Raw genomic sequence first — 24079 nt, 5'->3', positions numbered from 1 at the left:
GTTTTGGTTGAGAAAAAACTTTATCTCTCACAAATTTTACCTCTTTGCAAATACCAGGAGAGTTTATTCCTTCATAGCCCAATCCTCGTGTATCACGATGAATTCTACATGCTCCCAATATTGAGGTTAATTTATCCGAGCTGCTAATTCTAGATAAACTCTCTTTTAAGCTCGCGTTTTCTTCTTCCAACCTTTTTACCTTTTCAAGTGAAATAACTAGATCATTCTTGGATGATTCATATTGAACTTTGAGATCTTTTCGTTCCGAATCAAATAACAAGTTCATCTCAATGTTCTCCAAGTTATCTAGCTTTGCTTGAAGAGCAATTTCCCGATCTCGACCTTCGGCAATTTATTCTTTAAGCTTTCGTATTTCGTTGAGATAATCTCTTGCACCAATAGAATCAAGTTGGTCTTGCAAGTCTTTATTCCAACTACGAAGTCTGTCATATTTAACTTTCTCACTGAAAATGGTGCTTTCAGCTTCCGAGATTTCTGATGACATTCTTTAAGAAGATTATTAGCAACTGGATCAACATGGAATACTTTTTCGTCAGAATCAGTATTCGAAAGATTTTTTCCAGAAGCTAATACAACCTCGCTTGCGTACTCTTGGTGATCATAATCAGGTCCATCATCAAGAGTAGGCAAAGCTTCTGCATATGCCGATTGTCTACGACTCCAGCTAGGACATACTGAAGACAAGTGCCCGAAACCATGACAGTTATAACATTGTACATCATTATTAGGAGATGTTGTAACTTTAGAGAAACTCCTTTTCCTGTCTCTCAAGAGTTTTCTAAATTTTCGTGGAGTAACATCCTTAGTATCTGGCAAACCAGATTTATCCTTAGAGGATTCAAAATTGTTTGCAGCTTTAAGAGAAATCACCTATTTTCTAGATGCGTGTTCATTATCAAAGATCTTTAACTTTCCAACAAGAGTATTTCTGGAGAGTGTAGAAAGATCGTTTGCTTCTTCAATGACATGTTTCTTAGACTCGTATCTTGATGGTAGAGACCTGAGAATTTTGCACACAATAACTTTCTCCGGAATAGTTCTTCCTAATGAATACGAGGAGTTAACTATTTGAGAAAGTCTTTGGTTAAACTCATCAAAGATTTCATCATCAGACATGCAAAGGTTTTCCCAGTCAGAAGCTAGATTTTAAAGCCTTGCTTCTTTCTCTACGGCATTTCCTTCGAATACGGTTTCTAAGATATCCTAAGCATCTCTAGACTTATTACACGTAGTCACGTGGTGCTGAAGATCTGGGGTAATGGCATGGATGATAGCATTTAATCTATCAGAGTTTTTCTTTGCAACAAGAATCTCAAGATCATCGTAATCACCAATATCCTTTGCAACAGTTACACCGTCTACTGTAACTAATGGACGATTATAGCCATTAACAATACGAACCCATGATTGAAAATCTCGCGCTTGAATAAAAGCACGCATAGAAATTTTCCACCATAAATAGTTCGTTCCATCGAAGGATGGCGGTACGTGTATAGAGATAACACTTTTTTCCATAGAATCAGATTGCTACAAACACATACTTATGAGGTCTTAGCGTGTTTTCCTACTCTGATACCAATTGAAAAAGAGGGGGTCTAACAACCACACCCAATAATTCGTTTGGAAATCTGTATTGACTAACTCCAATATACTTTCAAGAGAATCAACTAGACAGACAAACTCAATCTTAAGAAAAGTATATCAAAGAGTTATATCTCAATTTCTCAATTCAATCCGCAATCAAACAAATAGGAATTTGCGAGCCCGATTGAATATAAGAAATAACTTGGACGGTATCAAAAACCAATATCCAAGTGTCAATCAATTTAATCAATGATGGTATTTTTACAGTGGTTGTAGTAGCAGAGTTCGTTAAGACTTGTGAAGATTGTGCTTTTAGATTTAAATTTTAAGATTAAAGAAAATAAAGCAAATTAAAGCTGACTATAATAGAGAGATCAGTGTTAAGGATTTCACCATTCACAAAAATTCATGTGATTTAATTTTTATCATGCAATTCTAGACAATAAAACTCCAATCAAAAGAAACTGTGATTCTAATCATTGCCTAAATTAGATTTTCAAAACACCAATTGTCAATCGCAAGCATGAAGTATCAAAAGCCATAAACTAAGCATACTTCATCAAGAGAAAACACAACTAATTAATAAAAATCATTTACTCAATTTTCATTCAGTGCAAATAATCATAAAAGAATTGCATAAATAAAAATAAATCTTACCACATAACTTTTGGAAGAATGGCTTCCTCCATCGCCCCATAAGATGGGTTTAGCTTTTCATCATGGAAACAAGCTCAAAAGTTGATTTCATTGCTCAAAAGTGTTTGCAAATGATAAAAAGGATAGAAATTGAATAAACCAGGAAACTGCAACACTTTTCCGGTGTTGCAAGCCCACTGTTACATAGATCGATATAAAGAAAGTGTCACTGTCGCTGTAGCAAATAAGACCGTCTTTCTACTGTAGCATGAACGACAGTTCTTGTGCGTCTTATGTTCTTCGTGTTCTTCACAGCATCACCAGCAGGAAGGTATTCTCTGCAACTCAATTTTTATGATTTTGTGATAATCCTCTCTATCTCTCTTCGTACTAATCCTCAGCCACTTATATAGCCTTTCAGAACCAAAATATCTCGTCATAACTTCATCAAATTCTCCATAACTCGGCTTGAAGAAAAAATATTCTTCGGATATTTTCTTCCCTGAATTAACTCTTCACGCGCCTGCCATTGATTCTCCGTATCTTCTGTTGGTTATACACACACTAAAACACGATACCATTTCTTGGTTCAAACACGCGCACATCACAGAATTCACGAGAAAGGGTGAGATATTCTCGTGCATACTATCTATCTTCAACCCGATCAATATATCCCAATTTAATCCAAGAAAAATCCCATACCACGCATGTTAATGTCAGTCAAGTATTCCCGTGCAATTACAGCTATTGAGTCTCGCTGAATCGCCTCAAAAATCCGAACCAAAAATCTGCGAGCGATTGTGACTATTTCCCCACCAATTTCAATTTTCAAAAGATGAAGAAGAAGTGCCTTGAATCCATTATGCGGGTGCCTTTAACACTGGGTGCTATGGGGGTGCCCTTATCCAAACCAAGGGTTCCTTTAGTAATTTTTCAGGGTGCCTTTAACACTTTTTCGAGCCAATTTTTCCAAAAATGTTTATTTCCAAAAATACCTAAAAATACATAAAAACACAATAATAAGTACGAAATCGAGTACCAATCATACAGAAAATTGAGGACTTTTTTTTTTTTTTGCTAAATCAAGAAAATTGAGGACAACTTAGACACAAAAATGTGTCTATCAATCAACAACCTAAAGGTCGGATTCACAATTGATTGAACTTACATAAAACCTGTGATATTTTAATTATATAAACAAATATACTGCGGAAAAGAAATAACACAGACACTAGAAATTTTGTTAATGAGGAAACTGCAAATGCAGAAAAACCCCGGGACCTAGTCCAGAATAAACACACACTGATTATAAGCCGTTACACCAATTTCCTACTACCTATTCGGACTAGATGTAATACCTGCTTCAGCACTAATAAAACTCCTAGCACAACACCGATTGTCTTTAGGAATTTTTCTCATAAATCTTCTAGCAGAACCCAAGGCTCTCTTTAGAAGATACAACAAAACGATTGATACAATTCGATCTTTTGTTTGCACAAAGTACCGACTTGATTTCCCTTTAGATGTAAATCAAGGTTTTGGAAATCTTGTTTTTATTTTGATAGAAACATTTACTAGGTAAACGTAATATCAAAACAAACTTGTAGATTAGGGATTATCATACTCTTCAATAAAGGAAGAGAAACCTAATGATTCTACAACAAGAACAACTAGAATAAATCTAGAGATATCTTGTTTAAAACTTCTTAAGGATTTTTATTAGATACCTAAATCAAAGTTTTCTTTCTAGCTTCCGATTTCGACTGACAAGTGTTGGTATACGATCGGAAACTAAAATCTATCAAAACCTAGGGTTTATGATCAACAACTCTTGAATGGTTTTATATCAGAAGAGAAAACCTTAGAATAGACAAGAGGTGAAAAACCTAGATTACAAGTTGTATAATCAATCACGAAGATTAAATCCAACTCGGCTTTGTGATCCCCAATACAAAGACTTTTATATCACTCTTGTTCACGAAGAACAGAAGACATGGAAAACAACCTTATGAGCTTACACCAATTTTCCAAAGGGGATGAAAAACGTGTAGCACTCATGAACCTTTTATTTATAGTGAAAGGTAACTTGGAAGCTACGCAAAGCTATTTTCCTTTTTCAAGACTCTCCTAATTTTGGGAGTCTTTCCTACGTTACAACTCTTGCCAAAATAATTAAATAACAAATATTGTATTTATGTGAATAAATCACATTTTAACTTAGGCAGGAAATAAGAGTTATCACAAACACTTTAATATGGTAATCAAATATATTTGGATTAATAGCCAACTTGCCTAGATAAGGAAACATCACCAATTTGACTAAAAAAGACTTCTAGTCATGTAATTGGGCCCAAGTCCGCGAACCTTTATAATTGTTACTTTAATAAATCACTGATAAATTCATCGTTATAACTCGGAATTAAATGATTCTTGGCTCATTGAAATCGTAAGATCGTTCACTATAACATGAGAACCTTTCTAGGGATAAAGGTTATTGTCACAAAAGTCATGGCTCAAATAATCTCGAGTATATATACATAAATGTACATTAACCGTCATAGGAATTGTTCCATAGAGTGAGCATTTTTTTCGATAGATTAGAAAGGTAGAATTGAACAAGAATCCAAATGAAAACAATTACCACATACCTTTGTTGATGAAATCCTTGTTGATGTCTTCTTGTAATCTTCAGTCTTCATCCTTAAGAGTAGTTCTTCTTAGACCTAATCTAGTCTGAAACTATCTTTAGTATACTAAATCAAGAATGCGTTTTGGCAACTAAAATTGACAACTAACTTGACATACCAACGCTAGTGGGTTCAACCGGGCAATGCTCTAACACAAGTAAGATCATAATACGCAACTACATAGAAAATAATTGGATCTGGCTTCACGAATCCCAAATGAAGTCTTCAAGTCATTAACCTAATAATGGTTTTGGAAAACCTAGGACAAAGGAGAATCGACTCTAGTTTGCAACTAGGACATAAGGAAGTGTCGGGATTAGGTTTTCCAGTTGCTAGAGTTCTCCCTTACATAGGCTTTCAAATCAGGGTTGCTTGCAAGCAACGCTAAGATAGCTTAGTAACAAAGCATTCAATATTCACCGTTAGATGAACTCCTGATTTAAGATTCAAGATAAGTCTGCTTAGAAACTAAGCAATTAATCTCTACCGTTAGATAGACTTAGCTTGTTACACACAAATGAAATATACTGATATTTAGATGTGGGTAACCGTACCTAAACGTGTATATTGGGTTGGCTCAATAAAAGTTAACCGAAGTTAGCCATATGAACACTTTTGACTCAGCCGTATTCATCTAACACGTATATATCAAATATGATGATCAATCAATCATGATAGATAATCAGATGAATCTAATTGTGCTATAGAGTTGTTCAATTGTTCACTATCTCATAGTAATATTCATGAACAAATTGAAATGAAATAGGTTTGATTCGTAATCGTACAAAGTACTTATACAAGAATCAATTCATGAACATTAAGCCACGATTTGGAAAGTTAATTTGCATTCCTTAAATCAAAATGTTTTATTTCATTAGTATGATAATCATACATTAACGATTTTAGAACTTAACCATTGTGTTTGCAAACTGGGTACGCGAACAACAGCTCCGGACCTTGGCTTAGTCAAGCCGTTTGCAAACCCAGTTCGCGAACAACCGTTCCGAACTTAACTCAGGTAAACCCGTTCACATACTAGGTATGCAAACAAGAGTTCCGGACCTTCTAAGGTAAAACCGTTCGCATACTAGGTACGCAAATAAAAGTTCCGGACATGAATCATCACAATACAGTTCGCATACTGGGCATGCATATCGTGTTGTATCCAGACATGGGTAATCGTTTTAAACTCTCATTTTAATCATTGAAACATCCTTAGAAGACCACAATGGTAATCTCGCACATACCATTAGCTTCAAGTGATTATGATCAATACGAAACTTTCCGAGTTGACACCAAATGACCGTCTCACACAAATCATATAAGATGTTCAAGGTCATTCTCACGTGATCATATTTTGACTTAATATTTAGTTTCCAACAAATAAATTGTTTCCAACTAAACTCGTCAAGAATACGATGAACATAGCTAAAGCTAAAAGCTTTCAACACGTATTTCGAGAAATAGATAAGCGAGATAAACTTGGATCTAAATATCAGATGTGTATAATGTAAAAGTCTATATAGCTATACGACTTAGTCTCATTACAAGATAGAATAAAATAGACTTTTGAGTGTTGGATAAGTTTTATTCTCTACATACCTTTCGTTGATGAAGTTCCTCAGTAGATATTCTTCTTCAATTGGTGAATGCCGTGAAGTCTAAATATCAACTACACATTTTATCCTAATCCGAGATATAGCTATAACTAGACTAGAAATAAAGTATATAGTTTTGATCAACTAAACTTGACAAACAATCTTGAGATAGCAATGCTTGCGAGTTCGACCGAGCAGTGTTCTAACATAAGAGTTTCTTTCAAACTCCCCCACGACTAACGGGGTTTTTCTAGGGAGTTTGGGAGACTCCTCTAAACTCTCCCACAACTAATGGGGATTTTGAGAGACTCCTTCGAACTCCCGACGTCTAACGGGTAAAAACTGAACTACACTCAAATCCCCCGAGGACTAACCTCCTGGGGATTTATGAGTCCAGGAAATTTCGTGGAACTACATTTCCCTTGTTCCGTTTGGTTTCCCAAATCTCTTGGAATCACGTTTCTTATGAGAATCACGTTTCCAGCAAATCCTCCATATGAAGTCCGACTCCTCCCCCATAAAATTTGCTGGGAAATTTATCAAGGGATTTATTGTTGCAACTGTAACAATAAAATACTCAAATATGATGTTAGAAATAAATTTCTAAAACGCCTAAATAAACACTCAATGGAATCATCAAATAGAGGACAGAGTCACGTGTTCAACACACTGTCCTTAACACGATAGTTGACCAGTACGCCTCAAGAATGAGTGATGCATATACCCTGTGGTCAAGTCGTATCCAGGATAAAACTTCCCGTTGCAAATATTGTTAGCACTACAATACTTGCCCACTCATACGAACTCAACAACAATGACACAAATAATAAAAACCACACAGAGGGAGAAAGACGAAAAGAAGAGGACAGTAGCTCTTCTGGACACAAATTGGAATGAAGAAACCAAAAGGTTTATATAGTGGAGAAGAGAGATAATCTTGAATAATGTGCATTAAGAGTGAATTAAAGAAAATATAATTTTGTAATAAAACCAAAATAACATTTCATTAGTTCAAGATTTTCCAAAACGGTAAAAAACAGTTACGCAATTAACTGCACATTATGTCGACATAAAAATAAAAACGGAAATAAATAAATCCTCGCCAAGTTATACGCCCACACATTAAATACACAATTTATTTGATATTAGAATATTTAAAGAAATATTTCAAAAGAATTTTGTCCAAAAAGATACGTCTTGGTTGACTTATGTCCACGGCCTAAGAACGAGCCCGAGCCTTAAGCCCGAGCCTTAGTGAAAACAAGTATTGTTTGGCCCACCCGTTCCACTAACATTTTTGTCTGACCATCCATAAAGGAATAGTTAAATAGTGGAGCTCCTCTTTAGTTATACCCTATATAGAACTAAAGTTCATATTTCATTTACTCATAAGAAAATGAGCAAGTGCCCTTAAAGACTCAAAGGTCATAAGTTCCATTTCCACCAAGACTACAAAACCGAAACAATAAAACTCATTTTCTCCAACAATCCCCACATGAATGAAATACCGATAAAAATCAGAAAATGGAAAGCGAGAAATACCACTTAGGCAAGAGGTGTCCATGAGGCATTGAACCTTTGCTTAGTGAGAAATTGCCGGAACTACTTGATGGACAGTGAACGCGATGTCTTGAACTTCCATTGTTTGGTGTAATCCGCGATAATAACCACGCGTGATATCTCTCTAGGTGCTGTCGAGTTCGTGACGTTGTGTCCTTTTTTGCCCTGGACAAATCCCGTTTCTCAGAATGCTTTAGAGAATCAACTCTATTCTCATAGGAAGCGACCCACTTCCACATTCAGATAGGTGAGTTCCATCAAGAGTGTTTACTGCTACACCCCACTTCAATCTTAAATTAAAACTATAAAACTCATTAAGACTTAGTTAAAAGTCATCCTTCACATGCAGTCACACTATCACGTCTACACCATATGGAAGGGGCAGAGAATGATATTCTCTGATAGTGTTTACCTTGACCCACCAAAAATTAGTTGTCTCATTCAAAACCTTGATCTTGGGATCTCCAGTCAGCAAGGTTGAGTATCCTTCATGGCAAGTTTATTTAATGAGCTTAAGCCCAATCCCCTTTGATACATTATTAACTATCTCTTTAGACAAACCTTTTGTCAAAGGGTCTGCGATATTCTCCTTGGACATAATCCAATCAATGGAAATAACGCCAATTGAGATTAGTTATTCTTAGCTTTAGCTATTACTGCTTGGCTAACACAAAGTATAGATATAGCTGGCACATGCCTATGCAGAGAGGAATGTCTTCTAAAAATCATCTTAGTCACTCGGACCCCTCTCGTGCTTTATCTAACGTAATACTCTCAAATTCCATAGTGAATTTGAGCAAAACATTTCTGTTTGGAAATCTTCCAAAAACAGACCCTCAAACTAGAGAGAAAATATATCCACTCGTAGATTAGACTCCTCTGAGTTAACTATCCAGTTAGCATCACAAAATCCCTCAAGGACATTAAGATACCTTTCATGAACCAAACAAAAGGTAATAGATTAATTTAGGTACCATAATACTCTACTAAGTGTATCCCAATGCGCTTGCTCTGGATTACAGGTTATATCTACCTAACTTACTCACAATATAGGCAATTTATGGACTCTTATAGTTCATTAAATTCATCAGACATCCTATAACTCTTGAGTATTCAAGTTAAGATACTCCTTACCCTTATTTATCGTGAGTCTATAAGAAGAATCGTACGGAGTACAAGCATGATTACAATCATACTGATTGAATCTCTTAACCACAAATTCAACATAATGAGAACGACTAACACTATAAATAATAGATTATCTTGTAATCCTCATCCCTAAGATTACATCAACAGGGCCTAAGTCTTTTAAGTCAACGTTCTCATTCAACGCATCTTTTCAGTGGAATTAATCACATCTATGTTTGTATCAAGTATAAGCATATCCGCAACATACATACAATCACACATGCATCCTCAACAAGTTACTTATAAATATACTTATTGCATTCATTAACTTAAATCCACTACTCATTATCATATAATCAAATTTTGATATCACTGTTTTTTAAAAAAAAAAACATACAAAAATTTGTTCAACTTACAAACTTTGTCTTCATAACCTTTCACTACAAAGTCCTCCGGTTGGTCTATGTAAATTTATTTATCTAATTCACGTTTCTAAAAAAGTTTTCTTAACATCCATCTGATGTATCTCTAAGTTTTTTTATGAAAGCAATAGCAATTAGCATCTCAATGGAAGTAATTCTCGTCACATGTGAATAAGAATCAAGGAAATTTACACCTTCTTTCAGTTTATAGCCTTTAGCTACCAACCTAGCCTTATATTTTTTCATAGTTCTATCTACCTTACGTTTCCTCTTAAAGACTCATTTACATCCTATGGTCTTACTCCCTGGAGGTAAACTAGCAAGCTCCCAAGTATGGTTCAGATGGGCTGAGTCCATTTCACTAAGTGAGGCTTCTTACCAGAATGGGGTTTCAATAAATGTTATGGCTTCTCTACGAGTTTGAGGATCAGTCTCGGCTAGTGTTATGAAGTCAGGTCCAAAGGAAGTTTTAGTTTTAGCCCTTTTACTTCTCCTAGGATCAATTTCTATTTCATCTTCCTCTAAAGGTAAAGTCTGACTGGTTGAAGGGACATCTAGGGGATCAACACCTCTCTTACGAGAGTCAAATTTTAATGGAAAAATATTTTCAAAAAACACAGCATCCCTAGATTCCATAATAGTATTCACACCAATTTCAGAACTCACAACCTTAAATATTTATGCAGTAGTATGCTCAGTATACCCTATGAAGACACAATCAACAGTTTTGGGTCCTATATTGGTTGTTTTAGGTTTAGAGATGGCAACCTTAGCCAAACACCCCCACACTTTGAAGTATGCAAAATAAGGTTGTCTACCTTTCCACAGTTCATATGGAGTTTTATCTGATCCTTTAAAGGGTACTCTATTTAGGATATAGCAGGATGAGAGGACAGCTTCCCCCCACAAGTTCGAAGGTAATCCTGAACTAATTAACATGGAATTCATCACCTCCTTAAGGGTACGATTCTTACAATCAGCTACTCCATTAGACTGGGGAGAATAAGGAGGGGTAACCTCGTGTATTATGCCATATTCTACAGAGAAATCCTCTATAGGAATTCTGTATTCACCACCACGGCCAGACCTAATGGTTTTCAGGGTAGTATTCAGTTTGTTTTCAACTTTTAGTTTATACATATTAAAGGCTTCTAAGGCATCATCCTTTCCTCTAAGCAAATATAGATGACAATACCTCGTACAGTCGTCTACAAAAGTAACAAACTATTTCTTACCACCTCTAGTTTGAACAAATTTCAAGTCAACTAGGTCTGAGTGAATTAATTCTAAGGGTTTAGAATTTCTATGAACATTTTTGCTAAAAAGGTTTTTTTAGCATATTTTGATTCTACGCAAATTTCACATTTGTGTTCTTTTTCCAAACTAAATTTGGGTATGCAGCCTACATTAGCTAATTTATGCATTGACTTATAATTTAATCTAAGTATACTATGCAAAACATTCAAACACACAAAAAATATTAAAAATGTTCACTTCATCAATTTTCCTTTAAGTTTATATAAACCCTAAGTCATATAAACGATGCCTGAAAAATCATTTCCCTTAGTTACGACAAGTTTTTTACTGATTCATTTAATATCTTAAATCTTTTACCATCTTCAGTAGAACAAGATACAATATTCTAGCTTGCATATGCCCGAAACATGAAAATTCATTCAATGTGAGAATGTTATAGATATGAGCTTCTGCTCGACCTTTCCCTTTTATGCAACCTCTGTCGCAAATGAGTTACTCATATAGAGTTTCTCAACATCCCTTATTCACAGATAAGAGGTGAACATGTGTTTGTTTTAAAAAACATGCTTAGTGGCTCTAGAGTCCACTCCAGTCTCTCACATAGGTTATCATGCCACTAAACTCGTTCTAGTTTGTTTCAACTAAATTAGCATTAACTTTTTGCTTATTAAGGTTTTATGTTGTCTACACATTAATGCCATTTGAACAGGAATTTTACAAACATAACAAACACCCTTAATTAAAGTAATGCTAGATTTAGGCCCGTGAAACATACCTTTGTTACGAGAACTATGCAAAGTGTTGCATTTGATGTTCTCACATTTGCCATCTTTGAAAGATTTATTTTCAGCCACATGCGCCTATTAGCCATGTCCCCTGTAGATGGACCCTTTATTCACAAACCACAATTCCGAATCAGAAAATAAAATATGAATTTTGAAGATAGCATCTAGAGTTACAAACTTCGTTTGAACCACCATTTCAAAAAAAAAACTCATGGTTACCCCATAAAAACTAATATTGTCAACAACAAATTTTTGTTCGTCAGAATTTTTCAGGAACATTTCTCTGTTTTGTAAAATATCGAAAAAATACTTTTACAACTCCAAAAATTCTGAAATTTTACGTGGATAACTATCAAGATGTCTACTACGTTATGCCAAAAGGGTTTATCAAAATTATTTTTAGGTTAATAGATAAACTCGAAACTCTACAGCTGACCCAAAAATTCATTATTATGCTTTTTCACTCCACAAATAACATCCATTATTGTTGGGTGAAATAATTAAATACAAGGAACAATCAAATAAACAAAAATTATTTATACTTATATCCTTTATAATGGAAGTGATCGGTTTGACAAAACGGATGAGCTCCCCAGAAAATATTTCTGACCCATCAACATCGTTCTTACCCATTGTTACAGATAGAAAAGACTGTCGTGTTAAGATTGTTGCAACTGTAACAATAAAGTACTCAAAGTAGATGTTAGAAATAAAATTTTGAAACGCTTAAATAAACACTCAATGGAATCAGCAAACAAGGGACAAAGTCACGTGTTCAACACGCTGTCCTTAACACGATAGTTTACCGGTACGCCTCAAGAATGAGTGATGCCTATGCCCTGTGGTCAAGTCGTATCCAGGATAAAACTGCCCGTTGCAAATATTGTTAGCACTACAATACTTTCCCACTCATACGAACTCAACAGCAATGGCACAAAGAATAAAAACCACGCAAAGGGAGAAAGACGAAAAGAAGAGGATAATAGCTCTTCTGGACACAAATTGGAATGAAGAAACCAAAAAGTTTATATAGTGGAGAAGAGAGATAATCGAGGATAATGTGCATTAAGAGTGAATTAAAGAAAATATAATTTTGTAATAAAACCAAAATAAATTTTCATTAATTCAAGATTTTCCCAAACGGTAAAAAACAGTTACGCAATTAACTGCACATTATGTCGACATAAAAAATAAAACGGAAGTATACAAATCCTCTCCAAGTTATATGCCCCAACATTAAATACAAAATTTATTTGATATTAGAATACTTAAAGAAATATTTCAAAATAATTTTGTCCAAAAAGATACGTCTTGGTTGACCTATGTCCACGGCGTAAGAACGAGCCCGAGCCTTAAGCCCAAGCCTTAGTGAAAACAAGTATTTTTTGCCCCACCCGTTCCACCCACATTGTTTGTCTGACTATCCATAAAGGAATAATTAAATAATGGAGCTCCTCTTTAGTTATACCCTATGTAGAACTAAAGGTCATATTTCATTCACTCATAAGAAAATGAGCAAGTACCCTTAGAGATTCAAAGGTCCTAAGTTTCATTCCCACCAAGACTACAAAACCGAAACAATAAAACTCATTTTCTCCAACATTTATAGACCCACATTTTTAATCCTAAAACTCACAATATATATACAGTTTTAATATTTTAAGGGTAATGCCAAACATGATTTTGAAACAAGGGAACTCTATAAATCCTAAGTATTTTAATTAAGTTGCCAAATATATTAATCTCGGGATTTATAATCCCATGCATAGAATAATAATTCCTCGGAAATGTGAATTTTGCAACCAAACCCACCATTAGTTAATAAAACCTTTTTATGCGTCAAAAAATGAAAAAAACTAATTATTCGGGTAATATAAAAAGAAACCTTTTCTTATAAACTTTTTATATATGCACCCCATTCCTTATACAAAAGGAAAATTTACGCTATAACAGTAAATTAAAAAAAGAATCATAAATAAAACAATTCCTCAAATAAGAGAATAAAATTTTCATATCCTTCTTGTATACCATACCAATACTGTATAACTAGTTCATTAATCACGCTATTAAACCATTTAAGTTATTAAATTGCATTAGGTATAACAAAAATTAACCTAACCAAATGGAACAAATAAATCAGAAAAATGAAATAATCAAATAAAAGGTCTTTTACATTGCACTCTCAACTTCAATAAAACAAAACCATTCAGGATCAATAACCGATCCATCAAACAACCCTCAATTTCTTCTTTCTTGCCAACCCATTAATAGCTCGTATATTTGGAGCTCATCATCACCTCCACCACCAATAGCTGGATAAAGAACCAAATCTAAAGAGCTCTTGCATTTTTAATATTTAATTTCCAAAACCTTGACTTATTACAAGAGAATGATTCAGATAAATTGGAAAGGGAAAAACCCCTTACTTAAATGGATTATCAAACTTATCAAAAAATATCATCCATCATTAAAATAATAACGGTTATTATTATTATAATAATCAGCCCCCATTACGACATAATCACCTCCTATCCACTTCGGCTCCCTTGGCTGGTTCCTTATGAGGCTCGCTGGTTGGCTAGCACGACAACCTGTTCAACTAATGTAGTAGTGTGTTGTTGGAGCTTAGCTTGTTAGACTTCCAACTAGTTTCTTGTAATAATCTTTATCCAATAATATTCACATAATAATAATAATAATAATAATAATAATAATAATAATAATAAAAGCCCTCGGAGGTACGTTTTCATAATAATAATAATAATAATAATAATAACGGGCCCTAGCTCAGCTGGTCAACCCCGTTCTCCAAAGGTGATGCGTTCCAGGAGATCCCAGGTTCGAGTCTTCGATGGCGTAACATTGCAGGAATTAACATGGGAGGTGTTGTTAGCTTGCCCCCTTGTGCCACAATCTCGCCCCCAGTCCGCCGTTTCGGCTCCCCTTGGCAAGGTTACCCATGAGGCCCGCTGGTAGACTAGCACAGCAACCTGTTCAATTAATGTAGTAGTATGTCGTTGGAGCCTAGCTTGTTAGGCTTCCAAATTAGTTTCATGTAATCATCGTTCTCCCATTAATGGAATTTTTTTAAAAAAAAATAAAAAAAAATAAAAATAAAAATAATAATAATAATAAGATGGGTGACCTCTCGGAGGACTAAGCAAATGATCATACCAGCACTAATGCACCAGAACCCATCAGAATTCTGCAGTTAAGCGTGCTTGGGCGAGAGTAGTACTAAGATGGGTGACCTCTTGGAAAGTCCTCGTGTTGATTACCTTTTTCCACTTTCGGGGAGCTTAGTCCTGATTTAACATCCTTTTTAAAGAGATTGAGAAATTGTATGGCTAGACATGATGCTAATTTTAAGATAGGCAATTCTTTTTTTCACAGACTAGGAATAGTTATTCAAAAAGGTGTTGGTGCCCAGCTTGTTGCTAGGTTACCCGCCTTCCCCTGTAATACTGATTTTGATTCATAATAAAAGCCTTCGTGGCCCCTTTTATAATAATAATAATAATAACAACGAGCCCTAACTCAGCTGGTTATCCCGTTCCCCAAAGATTTGATGCGTTCCAGGAGGTCCCAGGTTCGAGTCCTAGATGACGCAATATTGCAAAATTTGACATGGAAGCTAGAGTTAGCTTGTCCCCTTGCGACATAATCATCCCCCTATCCGCTTCGGCTCCCTTGGCTGTGGTAGTGCGTTGTTGGAGCTTAGCTTGTTTAGGCATAATAATAAAATAATAATAACGGGCCCTAGCTCAGCTGGTCAACCCCGTTCTTCAAAGGTGATGCGTTCCAGGAGGTCCCAGGTTCGAGTCTTCGATGGCGTAACATTACAGGAATTAACATGGAAGGTGTTGTTAGCTTGCCCCCCTTGTGCCACAATTTCGCCCCCCAGTCGGCTGTTTCGGCTCCCGTATGTCGTTGGAGCCTAGCTTGTTAGGCTTCGAATTAGTTTCATGTAATCATCGTTCTCCCATTAATAGAAAAAATTTATATAAGAAAATATAATAATAATAACATTGCTTTTTAAAATAAAAATAAATAATAATCTTTTTCTTTCCTCTCGTGTTTTTTCCCCTCTTTCGTTTTTTTTTCCAATAGTTTGAAGATTCTTTTAGGTGTTCTGAAATCTTCTCTGTAGATTCAATTTGGGTTTGAAGTCTCGTGTTCTTCAGTTTGGAGTGGGTTATTTCGTCGATAGAAGCAAGGGTTCTAACAACAGTTGGCAGTTTGAAGATTCAATTAGGCGTTCTATAAATCTTCTCTGTAGATTCAATTAGGGTTTGTAGACTCGATTTTCTCAGTTTGCAGAGGGGTATTTTGCCTTTCGCAGCCAGGGTTCTAACAATCTTTGGCCGTTTGAAGATTAAGGGTTTGAAGTCCTGAATTTCTCATCGCCGGTAGAAGTGTTGTTCTGGGTTTTTGAGGAGTTGCCATATTGTTCTACTGTAAGTGGTTTATTGAATCTGTAATTAGGGGGGTTTGGGATTCATATTCAGGTTTTTGTGCTTTGTGTTGTAGTTTTTGGAATTTGGTGTTCAGGCTTTTGTTTTCTTTTGACGGATTCAAGATTCCAAAGGTTCCCAATTTGTTTCCTTCATTTCTTCATCTCTTGCCCTGTGGCGAGGTGTTTAGAGGCAGGGGTTCGTCCACTGCAGAATTTGGCTAGTGTTTTTGGATTTGTTTTTTTCAATTTTCATCTTTGAGAATCTGTAGTTGAATTTGGTCTAGGGAGTTTGTTAAAGGTGTGGTGGGTAATTGAAGTATTGTTTTTGTTTCTTTTCATCTCCATCTCTGTGAAACAACAGATGAAATTGATTTGGGGATTTTGTTGTCCTTAGTTTATATTGGCTTCTTTAGGACTCTGAAGTGGGTTTTTCTCGTGTGTGTGTTTGAAGAAGCACAATCAGTGGTGTAAAAACTTAAAATTAGGAATCTGAAGTGGGGTTTTTGAGTGATTGAACAGGAGACTCCGTGGTTTTTCTTTGAGTTGTGAAGGTTTAATTAGTGTTTTGTTGTATGTTATTTTGAGTTTTCATTGGTGTTTAAATCTTAAAATCCCATACACTAAATTCTAATTCCTTTTTCTTTACTGCATTCTCTTCATTGCCTGGGGTAGTTACAGCTGTTTCAGGAAGCCATGCCTTGCACACGGTCCAAGTCTTCATCTTCATCCACGCAGTATAGAGTAGCACCTTCTGTTGCTTCAGGTTCTTATCATCTTGGGTCTCCTTCTCCTCATCCTTCAACATCTGTATCTCAAGGAGATAAAGTTCATTGCCCCTTCAAGGGATACGACGGTTGCCAAGATGGTGTGAGTGGAGGAGGATATGCCAGGAGTGCTATCTACCGCCATATCACAGACAGACACTTCTCCTCTAAGAAGGACACGGACATTTGCAGAGATCGTATATAAACCAACTTTGATTGTTTTGTCGCTTGGGAAAGGGTCTTCCTAGACCTGAAGATGTGGCTGTGTTTTAAATGTCTTCACTTCATGCATGGAAAAAGCCCTGCACTTCTGAGTCACATCCAGCAGACATCATTGCAGGTCCATTAAATAGCAACGATGCAGACTTCCTTATACATGGTGTTTTGAGACCACAAGCAACCGCGGCTAATATAATTAGAGCCAATCCTGATACCAGCAAGCCAGCAGATGGTGATACAATATCCACCCTTACAGTGGAGATGCTTCACTTGATCCTTCAGAAACAACTCACTACCACTGTAAGCATCTCATCACAGTGCAGGTTACATTATTCTCGAGCTTTAAAAACTGCTCTAGATATGGTGCTAGAAAAACCCACATCTTTAGACGCCTGGTTAAAATTATTACTGCTCCCCATTTGTACCTTGAACCTTTACATTCCCAAATGCTCTTCTGAGGAACGTTCTGGTAACCGGAAAAAGTTACAAATGTCATCTATCAACTAGGCCCTACTGCAATGGAATGAACCAAATGGGTGCTTTCACCTGACTCGAAAGCTGATTGCCCGGTGTAAACCTGCTCATAAACAGCACGACAACAACAAGAAGAAACACACCAACTTGCAGGCCTGCCGTAAGAAACTGAGCTACGACCACCACTCAGCTGTCATTTGTATCCTCTCATCTAATGGTGTGGCCCCGTCCACCCCTGATACTTTATCTGACCTCCAGCAAAAGCACCCATATGCACCACCTCCTCATATCCCCACATATGATATCTCAACTCCAGCTTTATCGGTTGATGCTTCTGCTGTTCTTGCAGCACTGAAGAGCTTCCCGAAAGGTACCTCTTGCGCTCGGGATGGACCTCGAACTCAACATTTGCTCGATACCATGAGTGGTGCTGCCGCGGCTGTGTCAGATGAACTTCTTCATTCTGTTACAGGGGTTGTTAACCTTTGGCTCGCAGGTAAGTGTCCTCTAGTGCTTGGTGAATTGGTTGCTAGTGCACCCTTGACCTCATTGCTTAAGCCAGGAGGAGGGATAAGACCAATAGCAGTTGGGACTATTTGGCGCAGGCTATGCTCTAAAATTGCTGCTACGGGCAGTCTGTAAGGACATTACTGCTTATTTTGGGACGTTTCAATTTGGGGTAGGCATACCCTGCGGTGGTGAGGGCATTATGCACTCAACCAATAGGCTCTTGGAGATGAAGGGTGCTGATAACACCAAGACTATGTTGCTCATAGACTTTTCTAATGCTTTTAATCTTGTGGACAAGTCTTCACTCATTAGAGAAGCTAGAACTCATTGTCCATCTATTTCACGGTGGGTCGAGTTTTGCTATTCACGACCGGCACGTCTTTATTACAATGATACATCTCTTTCATCTTCACAGGGTGTTCAGCAGGGTGACCCCCTTGGTCCCTTGCTGTTCGGCCTAGCACTACACCAAATCGCTGAGAAGATTGCTTCGCACTGCACCCTCGACCTCCATGCATGGTATCTCGACGATGGTACCATCGCATGTGATACAATGGAGGTGTCCAAGGTACTGAAAATTATTCAATCTGACGGGCCAAGCAGAGGTCTTCACCTGAATGTCACCAAGACCAAGATATTTTGGCCTAGTTTCGATCCGAGAAGGGAAGCAGCTGGCGTTTTCCCTCCAAACATTGGTATGCCTTCAGTTGGTGTGGAACTCTTGGGTGGCCCTGTTAGCCTTGGTCTGCAGTATTGTATTATCATGGTTCACAGTAGGGTTGGTAAACCTCTACAGCTCATGGACAAGATGAAGCAGCTGCAAGACCTGCAAAGCGAACTTCTACTTTTGCGCAACTGTAGTGGAGTTTCCAGGCTCTACTTTACACTTCGCATCACCACCCCTTCGGCAATTCAAACTGATGCTGCACATTTTGATAAGCACCTCTTTCAATACTTGCGACAAATTGTTGTTAGAGATGGAGTTGGTTTTGGTTTGATACAACAACGTCTGGTTACACTGCCACTTAAAGACGGGGGCTTGGGAATACATACAATGTCTAACACATGTCAGTTTTGTTTCCTAGCCCCTTGTGCACAGACCCAACATCTACAAACCACCATCCTGAAACAATTATCAGTTCAGTATCGAGTCTTAGGTATCAGCAAGCCTTACAGACCTGCACTCAAGTCTGTGGGCTATCAGACACCAAGTTCAGCATCAACGACGCCGCCCCTCGGTATATGAAATCACTGGCGGTTATTTACTTTGGTCTTGTTAAGGAGAAAATAGCCACCGACTTCTCTTTACCTGACCGAGATCTCACCCTATGGCACTACAATAGAATCGCCCATGCAATGGATTTCCTGAAGGCCATACCTATCAGCGGACTTAACCAAGCTATTGCGCTAAGACAGTTTCGATCTGTGCTCAGCTACCGGTTTGGCATACCTCTCTTTGGTAAGGACAGTACATGCTCAAGTTGCAACAGACATATGGAAGTATTCGGAGATCATGCCTTGCATTTTGCTAGTGATATTAAGCCTAAGTTCCGGCACAACTTGGTGAGAAATGTCTTAGCTGATATGTGTTATAAAGCTGGAGTTGCTGCTAGGAAGGAAGCTGTCCTGGGGTTCTTGTCCGATAATGCTACTAGTCTCCGACCCGCTGACATCCTGGTTTATACTTGGGAAGATGGGAAAGACGTTTGCATGGATGTTATCGGTGACTCTCCTTTCACAAGTGCTAGTACTCGCGACCCTTCTCCTGGACATGCTATTCCAGCCGCAGTCGCTCGCAAACGTACTAAATACCTATACAAGTGTTTATCGCATGGTTACGGTTTTTGTGTTTTGGCCTTCTCAACTATGGGTGCACTTGGTGAAGAGACTATCTCTGTTCTGCAGAGATTGAGAAACTGTCTAGTCAATCTGGATGCAAATCATAAGATAGGAAAGCTCCCTCTTTTACAGGTTAGGGATTGTTATTCAAAAAGGTGGGCTAGGTTGCACGCCATTCCTTGTAATGTTACTCTTTCTTCATAAAATGTAATAAATTCAGCGTAAACACTCGTACAAAGTTTTTGGTTGGTAGCCTGGCAACAAGCTGGGATCCAACTCCTCTTTGAATAGCAACGCCTAATCTATGAAAAATAATAATAATAATGATGTAGATTAGGAATTGTTATCCAAAAAGGAGTTGAGGCCGAGCTTGTTGCTCGACTTCATGCCGTCGATATGTAAAGATCTTATTTTCGTCTTCTAATAAAATGCCTTTGCTGGCGCTATTTATTTATATAATAATACGACGGATACAGATTCAGGGGTTAGGAGTTCCTTCTATCTAATAATAATTGTTGAAGAATCGAGATTATTCTTATTGTTGATGGTGGATTTTAGTTCAGGACTAAAATTGTAAACGAAATACCATATAGTCTTAGGAATAATATATTAAAGAGAATCTAGTCCAATTGACCTAGTCAATTGTCTGTTTGGTCCATTTTGGCAATATAAATTATAGTTTGGTCCTGAAAATTATAGTTTGGTCCTAGGGTTTTGTCCACCCACACGAAATATTCTTTTTCTGTTACCAAAATACCCTTGCACGTGCAAAAATTATCTTTTGGTCCTAAATTTTATTGTTTGGTCCTTTTATCGACATATATAAACAAGAAACAACAATAATAAATTTCAGGTTCAAGAAAAATTTCTCTCTCATACTCCGATCTCGTTTTTCTTCTTTTGCTGCAGATTTTTTTTCTAAGGTTTACGAAATCTTCCTCGATTTCGTTTTTGATACCAAGATCGATTCGATCTACAACAGATTGACTTGGTTATGAAGATTGATTTGATCAGAGTGAATTTGATTACGGTGTTTTGATTTGGAGTGAATTTGATTCGAGATTTTGATTACAGAAGATTTTATTCGAGACTTTTTTGAAGATTTGATTCGAGACTTTTTTGAAGTGAAGATTGATTCGGTTGGAGTTGATTTTTTGGAATTATAGATTCGTAGATCGGTGTTTTTTTGGAGTTTGATTTTGAATTCTTCTTGTTGCTGGTGAGTTTTCACGCTAATCCTTTCCATGAATTATAGATCAGTTAAGTTTTTCTTTAATTAGAATGAATGAAGTCGTTCTGTTAAGGCTTCATTTGTTAGAATGAACTCTTTATTTTGTTAAGGAAGAAGCTATTAATAGCGTTACGGCTTCATTCCAAGAATGAACTCTTCTTTTACCATGGAATAAGTACTGTTGGTGCTTTGTTTTTTTATCTTTTTTAGGATGTTAACGAAATGAAGTCATTCTATTAAGGCTTCATTTCTTGGAATGAACTCTTTATTTTGTTTAAGGAAGAATCTATTAGTGTTGTTCTGTTAAGAATATTTATTTCGTTAAGGCTCCATTTCTTGGAGGGAAATCTTTATTTTGTTTAAGGAAGAATCTATTAGTGTTGTTCTGTTAAGAATCTTTATTTTGTTAAGGCTTCATTTCGAGAATGAACTCTTCTTTTTTCATGGAAGAAGTACTGTTGGTGCTTTTGTTTATCTATTAGGATGTTAACGAATGAAGTCATTCTATTAAGGCTTCATTCCGAGAATGAACTTTTCTTTTTTGTCATGAAAGAAGTATTGTTGCTGCTCTGTTTATCTGTTAGGATGTTAATGAATGAGATCATTCTGTTTAAGGCTTCATTCGTGGAATGAACTCTTATTTTGTTAGAATGTTATTGAATGAAGCTATTTTGTTTCAGCTTCATTCCAATAATGAACTATTCTGTGTGTGTGTGTGTTCATTTTTCAGGTTCAGTATGTCCCTATCCAGTTGTTATGCTGTTGTGTACTACAAAGGGGATGGTATTCCGTTGAAAGTTTCTTTAGATACTATGATTCGTGACTTTAAAATATCTGTTAGTGATTATTGGAGAAACTTGACTCCTCGGAGCATAAGATTTATTAGTCGTTGTGATAAAGCTCTCATTAATTGTGATTATTCTCTTCAAGGTCTAATTGCTGTTATTTGTTCAAGGGAATTGTCAAGTTTTGGCCTGTTTGTTGAGGAGGCTTGTCATGGTGTTGCTTCTAGCTCTTTGTATGGTATTTCCACGCAGTCGCTCAGTGACGATGAATCATGCACTGGGTTCACTGAGACTTCAAAGATTAAATACCCGACGGAAGGTCATGAGCAATTGAAACCTCTTTTATCTGAAGGTTGGGAGGATATTTTTAAAGGTGTTGGTCAAGTTTTTCATGATGGTGTTGATGAGGTTCGCTTAGCTATCAGAAAATACTGCAGCAAGTCTGGCTATACAGTTGCAAAGGTTAAGAATGATAGACTCAGGTTCACAAGCAAGTGTAGTAGGAATGCAGAATGTCCTTGGTATCTGCACTGTATTCCAATCGATACCGCTAAAAGTGTCTTTGCTATCAAGGAATTCAATGGGGAGCATAAATGTGGTGGTGCTTATAAGCTGAAGGACCCACATGTGAAGAAGAAATTGATTAAGCATCTATTCAAGGATCAAATACAGTCAAATCCGTCGATAAAGCCTAATGATATGGTTGCTCAGGTGAAGAGTTGTTACGGTATTGACATAAAATACCATCATGCTTATAAAGGGAAGGAAGCATCTAAGGCAGAGATATATGGCGATGATGTAAAAAGTTATACAGATCTTATTTGGTATGTTGAAGCAATAAAGGATACCAATCCTGGCAGTTATATTAAGTTTGAGTATGATAAAGAGACTAAACGTTTTCATAGGCTTTTCATATGTTTTGCTGGATGTATGGAAGGATACCGGTTCATTCGCCATATGCTTTACTGTGATGCAACATTTCTCAATGGGAGATTCAAGGGAACATTGATCGCTGCCACTGGTGTGAATGGAAACCAAGGTAAATTTTCTTTCTTTTTTGAATAACTCATATTAGTTTGTTGTTTGATTTTAAAGATCAATGTGAATGAATGAAGTTTCTCTGTTAAGGCTTTTCATTTTTTAGGATGAACTCATTTTATGTTCAAGAAGAAAGTAATTTCTATCAGTTTTACTTTTGTTATTTTGTTAAGAAGGTCTTCATTTTAAGAACGAACTCTTATTTTTTGTTAAGTTTTTAGCTGTTCATAAGTGGGAATGAACTCCTGCTGCTTTGATTCTACAATTCATGTTATAGAACAGACTTCATTTTTGGAATGAAATGTAGAAAAGTTATAGATTTTTTGATTATACAGTTCATGCTACAGAATGGAATTCATTATATAGAATGAAACCTTTATTTTTTTGATTTTTAATAGCAATGTGAATGAATGAAGCTTCTCTGTTAAGTTTTTTAGCTGTTCATAAGCGGGGAATGAACTCCCGATGCTTTTGTTTATGTTTTACTTTGTTATTTTTTTGAAGAAGAAGGTCTTAGTTCATGTTATAGAATGGACTTCATTGTTGGAATGAAGTGTAGAAAAATTATAGATATTGATTATTCTACAATTCATGTTACAGAATGGACTTCATTTTTGGAATGAAGTGTAGAAAAGTTATAGATTTTTTTATTATACAGTTCATGCTACAGAATGGACTTCATTTTAAAAATGAAACTTTCATTTTTGTTATAGATATTTTTTAATGAACTGACACTTTTAATTCTTTTTTGTGTTCTTTTCATTCTGTAGGATTTTTTCCTTTTGCATATGCTTTAGTTCCTGGAGAAGGCATTAAAGGGTGGGAGTGGTTTATGGAGAACTTGCAGCATTGTGTCGACTCTCGTCCTATCACCTTTATCACTGATCGTCATGAAGAGCTGAAGCAAAGTATTCCCAAGTATTTTCCCAACTCTTATCATAGTTACTGTTTCCATCATTTGAAGAATAACCTCCCCATCAAGAAATCACATGAGAAGTATAAACAAGTTCAAGATTTGTTCCATAAAGCTGCATACTGCTATAGTGTTGCTAAATATGAGTCTGCTTTAAATGAGATGTGTATCA

At 36.4% G+C, this 24079-nt stretch overlaps 1 protein-coding gene and 1 non-coding gene across 5 annotated transcripts; both read left to right on the top strand.

The window, feature by feature from the left end:
- The first annotated feature begins 14838 nt into the window (after window positions 1–14838).
- On the top strand, window positions 14839–14957 carry LOC113325452. The gene has a single exon (XR_003348039.1). It is a non-coding gene; the product is annotated as a 5S ribosomal RNA (ribosomal RNA).
- A 798-nt stretch (window positions 14958–15755) lies between these two features.
- On the top strand, window positions 15756–20166 carry LOC113321716. Of its 4 annotated transcripts, XM_026569622.1 has the most exons (3): window positions 15756–17417; window positions 17941–18087; window positions 18517–20166. In XM_026569622.1, the coding sequence occupies exons 2-3, from the start codon at window positions 18040–18042 to the stop codon at window positions 19345–19347; spliced, it is 879 nt and encodes a 292-aa protein (XP_026425407.1). In that variant the 5' UTR covers window positions 15756–17417; window positions 17941–18039; the 3' UTR covers window positions 19348–20166. The 4 variants fall into 4 exon arrangements, with proteins under 4 accessions (XP_026425407.1, XP_026425406.1, XP_026425404.1 ...); XM_026569621.1 differs by having other exon boundaries at window positions 15757–16135; window positions 16813–20166; XM_026569619.1 differs by having other exon boundaries at window positions 15757–16135; window positions 16807–20166.
- Window positions 20167–24079: the final 3913 nt, after the last annotated feature.

The sequence above is a fragment of the Papaver somniferum genome, chromosome 11, assembly GCF_003573695.1.
Source record: "Papaver somniferum cultivar HN1 chromosome 11, ASM357369v1, whole genome shotgun sequence".
Taxonomy (NCBI): domain Eukaryota; kingdom Viridiplantae; phylum Streptophyta; class Magnoliopsida; order Ranunculales; family Papaveraceae; genus Papaver; species Papaver somniferum.
This window is presented reverse-complemented; position numbering and strand designations above follow the sequence as displayed.

Excerpts from the sequence above, each read along its gene's own strand:
- LOC113321716 (XM_026569621.1), top strand. The coding sequence starts at position 18,301 with ATGCACTCAACCAATAGGCTCTTGGAGATGAAGGGTGCTGATAACACC.